The sequence below is a fragment of the Gasterosteus aculeatus genome, chromosome 14, assembly GCF_964276395.1.
Source record: "Gasterosteus aculeatus chromosome 14, fGasAcu3.hap1.1, whole genome shotgun sequence".
Taxonomy (NCBI): domain Eukaryota; kingdom Metazoa; phylum Chordata; class Actinopteri; order Perciformes; family Gasterosteidae; genus Gasterosteus; species Gasterosteus aculeatus.
This window is the reverse complement of record NC_135702.1, coordinates 2,403,686-2,411,838: the sequence shown is the minus strand read 5'-3', so window position 1 is coordinate 2,411,838 and position 8,153 is coordinate 2,403,686. Positions and strand designations below refer to the sequence as shown.

Genomic DNA, 8,153 nt, shown 5'->3' with positions numbered 1-8,153 from the left:
CGCTGAGTGCAGGTGCACATCTAGAATGTGGATCTCTGCCAGCGGCGCTCAGATAATGTGTTTCGCCTTGTTCACTTGGCTCGGAAAACGCTGACCTCTGAAACTGATGATCGTGTTTTTCCCCTTTTAATGTTTCAAGTTCTGCTGAAAGACACAAAACACGGAATCCACTCGCAGCGTGACGAATGGAGACACCTTTCTGACGGATTGCTGCGACACGGTCGTCTCTGGACACGAGCGACTGTATACATATATTTTGTTTTAATGTGGACAAAATTCAAAACTAACGACGTTCCCATCAGTCTCGGCTGTACTCTTGGTTTAGCATTAGCAGGCTAACGCGCTAAAGTAAGACGGCCAGCATGACAAAACATTGCAAGCCACAGATATGTTGACGCTGTGGTTGTTAGCGTGATAGCACGCTGACATTAGCATTGAGCTAAAAGCACCACTGTGCCACATGAAGCCGTTAGCACGCATGTAGCCGCTTGTCTAAAAACTGTCAGTCAAACATTAAAATTGGATTTACTGATTATATTCCCCCTTGTTAAGAGAGTAGGTCCAATATTTACTCCCTCGTGCTACGTTTTTGTTTCATCCAAGGGAAATATTTGTGTCTTTAGCTGCTAAATCCTGCACCTTGTTTGACAGCTATTCGTCTCCCTTCTGGTGCTGAGCAGCTATTTCGTTTGCAGAGCTCATGAGAGCATCCAAAATCTTCAAAAGTTACAAATATTATCACGGTACAAGAACGTTAATGTGCGAAACAACATCTATTTCCAGATAGTTGTGATAAATGAGAGGAGAGTCTCATCGCTGAAATAAAACATCTGCGGCGGGTTGTTTTAAAAATGATGTAACCTGCTCTAAACACCAAAATATGCTGTTGAAAAAAACCACGGGAAAAAACGCAGATCTCGGCCCGTGTGCCAGTGAGCGCAACGCACGTGATGTTGCAAAACATTTTGTGTGCAGATAATGCGGAGTGACGGAGCTGGAAGAGAGCTGTCGGCTCAGTGCGCGTCGGCTGCCTGGCGTCGACAGACACAAAGTTACACTCGACTTTGCTTTGGCTCCTTTTCGCTCATCAATCACTCACTGGGAGACGGAGCCGACTCGGCCACGAGCGCTGTCATATTCCGCCAGACGTGTGGTTGTAAGAATAGCTCCAACGGAGGGGGAATAAATAAATAAATGTAAAAGAAACTACGTCCAGTCTTAAATGCATCATAAAGCGAGAAAGGCTTGGTTAGCGGTTAGCGGTTAGCTCACCCACGTCACCAAGCCTCTCGGTCCAAAAGTATCTTGAATCATACTACTTTCTGATGTGGCCAGGCCATTTGTCTTTTTTAATAGTATAAAATTAAACTTTCCGTCCCCCCCCTCCCTCTGTTTCTGCCTCCGTCTGCAGCTCGTGTCTCTCTGTCGCGATGGGATTGATGCGTCTCTGTGACTGACGGAGTACACGAGCGGCTAAACGCGCGGCTCAGCGCTGTCTGGCAGCCATCCCCCCCCCCCGTGCAGGGCCTGTGAGGGAGGAAGGAGGCCGGGGGGGAGTAGTTGGCGCTGTTCTCATACGCCTACACCCCCGATGTAGATGCGCTATTTCTGAGAAGTGCATATCATTTGGCGCGGCGCTCTCGTGGTAATCTTAATTAATTCATGGACACTTTTGACGTGTACCTGGAAGCGCGCGAGGCCGGTGTCTCACAGCGAGTGTGTGATTGCTGCTTTGTGACGCCCAGAAGGGAGCGAGCCAGATCCAGACCCATTACAGAACGCCGTTTACTTTGCTTCTATATGTGTTGATTTTCCAACACAAACACGGTTTGAATGATCCTGTCGCGTCTTCCAGCTTCTCTACTTGCATCTGAGAAGCTTTACTCCTGCCAGCTGTCTGCTGACTGGAGGAAAGGCGGATGTCTCCATCTGCTGGTGGGGGCCTGGCGCGGAACTACTCCTCTCCACTAAAAAGGGGCTCCATCAGCAACCGGTTTGGTTTCCTCATTGGTAGGGAAACATATTGTTTTCTGCATCCATGTATGCAAAGGGAAACACTTTATTTAGGCAGGTAACAATACAAGAACAACAACAACACTATGTAGAAAAGCATATTTTCCTATTAATGAACTTTCCTCATCTAATGTCCTCTTCTGAATTGGTGCATCGTATATTGTACTTTATCTCCATCTGCTGGTGACATACGTTGCCTGGCCGAATAATAAATAATGAAAATAGTTGTAGCAGTCAGGTTTGTATGTGGATACTTTTAAATGTGATAAAGCTGAATATAAAATATGACCATCAAAGAGTAATTATTCAACATTTTCCATCCCAAGTCCACGGTTTCAAATGATAAACAGGAATCAGAGTCTACAGCAGCTCAGTGAGGCCAAATGAAGACTTGATGCTAAAGTTAGCTAGCATGCTAATGATTAGCTGGTTGATACGCGTTGATTTCTACTTCAACGTTTATTTGTGATCTTAAATCAATACATCTTTAAAAAATGTTAGAAATACTATAATTTTGGCTTAGTAGACTTAGATAAATATAGTATCACAATAGCGCTCCAACGTCTGTGGTTATGGCCGGTTGTTTGACACACATTATGTTATCAACACACACAACACACAGACTGAAGCACCACCAACACCCCGTTTAAAACATGTATATCACTTTGCTTTGATCCATAATTATATCATAACGTAACGTTCACCATACACATACATTACTTTGATTTACAGACATAGTGTTTGTTTTTAAATGTCTTTTTTTCCAACGGAAGCAACATCTTTTACCTGAAAAATAATATAAATATAAACCTGCGCACGTTTAAAAAGTTCTTATTTTGTTGTTACAAAATGTTTAAGCCAAATTCCCCAAATATGGTTCTTTTATAGTTGTTTTGTCTTTGTTTTGATGACTGTCATGTAAGAGCTATTGATTACGTCTCTGTACGTTTATCATAAATAAATAATCGAGTGCTGCACTACAGACTAGATCGGATAAGAATACTGATCAATATAACGAGTAATTCACATGGGAATTGATCCGTACCGTGTTTAACACCTCAGTCTGTCCCACGGACCGGCCGTCACTACACAACCACCTGAAGGATTTCCACGGCGTTCGCGTGCTTCGTGGGGTCCGACCCCCCCTGCTGGTGGCCGAACTCGAAGGCGATCCTGAGCTCCCCCATGCGGCAGCGAGGCAGAACGTCCGGGATCCACTCGATCACGAACGGGCCGGCCTCCGTCTGCTCCGCCGCCGGCCCTGCGGGACACAACGACGGAGTGCAAATGACGGCCCTCCCCTCCTCCGGCGCGGCGCTTCGCGGTGGGCCGGTCACTCACCGACTCTGAGGAAGGTGCGGAGCTCCATCGGCCGGATGGCCTGCGGCCGGTCCGTCCTCGGCCCCTCCGGCGGCTCCGGGTCGGGCGGCGGCTCCGGGCAGCGGAAGCGGGAATAAGAGCCGTCGGCGTTCTTCACAAAGCTCTGAGTGAGCTCCAGAGGCACCTGAGGGGGCCGGAGAAGGTCCAATGACACACGCGTCCTCTGTGCTTTGAGAAGGAAACCTCCGGACGCCACTGAAGTCAGAATACGCGTTTACCTCCGAGGTGTCAAAGACGCGTTTGACCTGCGTGAGGCTGGTGATGTGCCACGTGTGCTTGCAGAACGAGCCCAGAGGGAGTCCGTCGTTCCTCACCACCGCTGCCGACCACACAAACACAATTTCACCCCTTCATTTTTGGCTGCTGGTTAAAACTCACGAGTGCTCAAGAGCGTTCGCTTCAAATCAAATGAATGAAGTGCGAATGTTCCACCTGAGGTGAAGTTCGGCAGCCTCTTCTTCTTGGAGGCCAGCGACAGACGGTGCAGCAGAGCGCTGAAGAACTCCTGCGGGATGTGGTACACCAGAGGTTCTGGCTTCCCTGGCAAACAAAGAAACACCCAAAAACGTTCACCGAATGCAACTGAAGCCGGACATCCTGCAGAGATCAGCAACTAACGGAGCTTCCTGTCAACGCTTGATAACATTCTCATTCAACGCAGGTTAACACAGTACCTTTTATGGAAAGAAACCGCGGGTTAGCATAGCTTAGCATAAAGACCAGTCCAAATGGAAGCATTTCTCCAGATTTCAAATATTATTTTAATAATAATAATAACAACAAAAAATTGGTGGAAGGGTTTTAGAAATAATGAATAAAAAGGGTCTTCCACCCAGAATATCTTACTATTAATGGGTTACTATTGATTTAAAAAACGAATTATGTCATTCAGGAAGTATTTCTGCAAGAAGAAAGTGGAGAATTCCCCCAGAATATGGACGTAAATCTTCAGCCATGAAGGTGAAGGCCGTACGATCTTCCTCTTTACCATCAAACTGGTAGTGCATCGTCTGGTGGATCCTCTCTGTGACGCCGGCGAGCCACTGCTGGAAGCCCAACGTCAGCGCCCGCTCATCCACGACCTGCATACCCCCTGAGACACACACACACACACACACACACACACACAATAAACACCACAAGCAGCACTCCTTCATCATCTTCTTTAAGCCTCTAGATGGACCACCAGTCAGAGGTTTACTCTTTCAAGTCTGTCAAGTTGTTGCAAATGCTGTCAAATTAAATGTTAAAAATATGCCCACAGCAGTGCGACCCTGTTCTGTGGGATTAGCGCTGCGGGATTAGATGAGGGGGGGGAGGGGGTTATGATAAAGATAGAGACAGATGTCTAAGACGATGTAAGGCTCTTTGACACACAGATTTAGGCGGCAGAGAGATGGAGGGAAAGAAAAAAGGGCAGCGAAAGGAGGGCAGACAGGCGGAACCTGGAGGGGCGGGGCCTCTTCTAACGGGACCACAGGGGCCACTGAGGCCGAGGAGGAAGGACGGAGGAAGGGTGGGGGCGACATGCACCGGCGCGGTGGTCACAGGTAGAGCGGGAGGAGTTACGGTGAAACCACCAGAGAGAGATTCATCCAGGCGCAGCTTCTTTGTTTTCAGGAGGGGGCTGATCGGGTCGGCGGGGCGAGGCTTCCCGCCGGGACCGGGAGCGTTCTGCTGCACACCTGAGAAAGGCCAAACGCAGAGAGATGCACTTTAAAACTTAGAACTCAAAAGAATTTTGAGAGGTGTGAACATTTTCTCGAAGGGAGGAGAGCAACGACACAATTAGCTTAGCTTAGCTGTGGTTAGCGCTGCTCGCTGCAAGATGCCGACACAGCAACAGGAAAGCTCTGAACTCCATAAAAGAAAAACCTCTATAACACGTACACGACCTTTGATTTGGTCTGTTTTCATATTTATTAAGAGGGTGTTATTGATGCATTGCTAATGGAAGTCTACTAATAAAGAGGTGCTGCTAGTTTGTGTTGTTGAATTGTGTTAAAGTGTTTCTAATGTTTTCTTCATCTCATTTATATCAATAAGGACTTTGAATAAAAGCAGCACCTCTCTAAACTGAACTTTATGACCTTGACAATGCTTGGATTTATTGCAGGACTCTCATCTAACTCCAATCTAAACTAACGCTTTACCATTCGGCGTGTACTTGATGAAAGCGGCAAACTCCGACGCCAGTTTCTCGTCGCTTGCGAGGGCGCACACGCAGGCGTAGAAGTGCAGGCAGGGCTGCGACGGGTCCGGCCCGGAAGGCGGAGGGTGCAAGTCGGCGGATCCCCCCGCCGCATCGACGCCGGCTTTGCTCCTCCTGCCGCCGACCTGGCAGGCGCAGTGGAAGACGGCGTGCTGCTGCTCTCTGCCCTTCCTCTCGCTCTTCACACCCTCGGACAGCCCGCCCGCACCGACGGTGAGATGCAGCAGCCCCAGGGGATGCTGGGAATCCACGTGGCACTTCACCACCAGCGTGCCCTTGGCCACGCGCTGCACCAGGGGGCCCGGGGACTCCGTGGCGAGCCGCCACAGCTCCTTCCTGGCTTGGATGGAGGCCTGCAGGCCGTCCAGGACGGAGCTCTTCAGGGTCAGCGGCGTGGAGAAGGCGCTGCACTCGATCGCCTGCTTGATGTGGACGCACAGGCTGTCCGGGGGCTGTTTCGAAGCGGCCGTCCCGGACTCCGCCTCGCCCCGATGCGACCTTTGACCCTGCCTGCACGAGGGCAAAAAGCAGCGTCCCAGGTTGATGCGGGTCAGCAGGGTGGCGCCGTCACCCGTCGCTATGGCCGTGTCCGTGGGGACGAGCTCAACGAAGCCCAACTGCGTGGCGGTGGATCCTCTCCCTCTGTGACGCACCGAGAACACCTGCACTCCTCCGGCCGAGGCGCCGCCCGGGCCCCCTGCGCCATCTCCCCCTCTTCCTACACCGGCGCCCTCCTTCCCCCTCCTCTCCTCGCTGTCTACGATCACTCTCACCGCGTCCACCGCGCATTTCTTGCCGCTCCTGCCCGCCGCCGAGGAGGCGTTCCTGAGGGAAATCCCGCACGCTTTGTTCTTGCAGCTGAGCCCCCGGGTGCCGTTGTAGACGCCGCACTGCGGACACTTGCGGATCCCCCGCAGGGTGGCCCTCCCCAGGTTGGAGAGGAAGGCGGGGGCGGCGGACGGGGTCTTTCTGCCGTCCCTCTGCTTCGCCGCCAGGTGGGCCGGCGCGGGCGAAGTCTGGGGAGCGGAGGACGAGAGCGCGCCGGATGGCGAGGACGCCGTCACTTCCGGCTCCATTCTGCTACTAACAGTTGAGGTGGAAGAGACGGGATTCACACCTGGATGGAGACGGAAAAGAAGACGTTTCTGTGGGAACCATTTCATTATTATTCTTTTGGGGCCAAAGGTTTTTAAAACAGCTCAAATTTACCTCTTTCTTTTTTAGTAGTCATTTAGTAGTCAGGATGAGGGTATTCCAAACGTTTAAACAGTATTGTATGGATGATAAAATGAAACCAATAAAACACATAAATTGATATTTTGTATGATACTTCTTATTGTATCTATTATGCTACATTGTCTGTGGGAACTAAATAATAAATATAGTAAATCGTAATTTCATTACCAATAGTTTGTACTGGTTAGTAGAATATGTGCAGTAATTGCACAAGAATAAATCTTTTTTTATGCAAAAAGTAAACTTTATTTAAAACGACTTGGACTTGTAAAGTTTTGCACACGATTTGACACAAATAAATGCGTTATAATGCTCCATATTGTATCAAGTGAATGTTGAAATGCGGCTCCAGCTCGCTGTAAACACAGCAGCCGCGTCACGCACGAGCCACAAATGCCTAAAATACCTGAGTTCGGCTTCTGTTTGGTCCAAATTCATCTCAACTGTGGCCTCCAAAACCGTCTCGACCGTCGCCATTGCTCCTTACATCCTGACAACCGCATTGCGCCTGTAACGACTCCCCCCATTGGTCGGAGGCCATCACGTGGTGGGAGAAACGGGGGCGGCGCCTCCGGGAGCGCGGGCTCATGGGAAGTGTCGTTCATGTAGACTGACGGTCGGGTGTGAGTTCCGACTAGTTTATGGTCGATTTAAAAACATGAATATGTATGAATATAGGAATATAGGAAACTTGCTGGTGTTATCGGAGTTATTACCGGTGTGTTAAAGACACATAACAGGCTTTGCTTTAGCAAGTTAGCGAGATCACTGTGAGCACCGGTCAGCTGAAGACCTTTACCGACCCGGTTTACTCACAAAGCCAGATGTCAAAGCGATACTTCAGGAATAGTTTAAATATACGTACAGTGACCTTGTTGAATGGATTGACCAATTGCCTGGGAAATTATTCACTACTTTTGAAGTCTTTAGATGTATTTGGTTCCACCAAAAGTATAAAAATCCAAATAGAATTTGGAATGACATAGAATTTAAAACTAGTTGCCGATTTCCTTTTTTTGAATGAAAAAATTGCCATAATGACTATATAGTGTTGTGCAACCTCACACATACTGTACATATGCAGGTGATTATTTCATTATTACTCGTGCATTGTTTTATATTCAGAAAGAACTGATAAATGAATCAGCAAATCTAATTATTAAAAGAGAGAGCGATTTCATTTTTAAAGCATATAAGTTCTATGGCCCAACACAAAGGTTTTTAACTTTTGGTTGGGAAATCTAGAGACGTTTGAACATTTTTACATTGGAGAAAACCATTAGCTGAGAAAATTACTGGGTTGATCGCACAT

At 48.5% G+C, this 8,153-nt stretch overlaps 1 protein-coding gene across 2 annotated transcripts; it reads right to left on the bottom strand.

The window, feature by feature from the left end:
* Positions 1-2,041: 2,041 nt before the first annotated feature.
* On the bottom strand, positions 2,042-7,354 carry c14h2orf42 (chromosome 14 C2orf42 homolog). Of its 2 annotated transcripts, none has more exons than XM_040198008.2 (8): positions 7,248-7,354; positions 5,547-6,722; positions 4,839-5,078; positions 4,382-4,486; positions 3,826-3,933; positions 3,612-3,712; positions 3,355-3,517; positions 2,042-3,274 (listed from the first exon to the last, which is right to left on the bottom strand). In XM_040198008.2, the coding sequence occupies exons 2-8, from the start codon at positions 6,679-6,681 to the stop codon at positions 3,099-3,101; spliced, it is 2,028 nt and encodes a 675-aa protein (XP_040053942.2). In that variant the 5' UTR covers positions 6,682-6,722; positions 7,248-7,354; the 3' UTR covers positions 2,042-3,098. The 2 variants fall into 2 exon arrangements, with proteins under 2 accessions (XP_040053942.2, XP_040053943.2); XM_040198009.2 differs by having other exon boundaries at positions 4,974-5,078; positions 7,248-7,353.
* Positions 7,355-8,153: the final 799 nt, after the last annotated feature.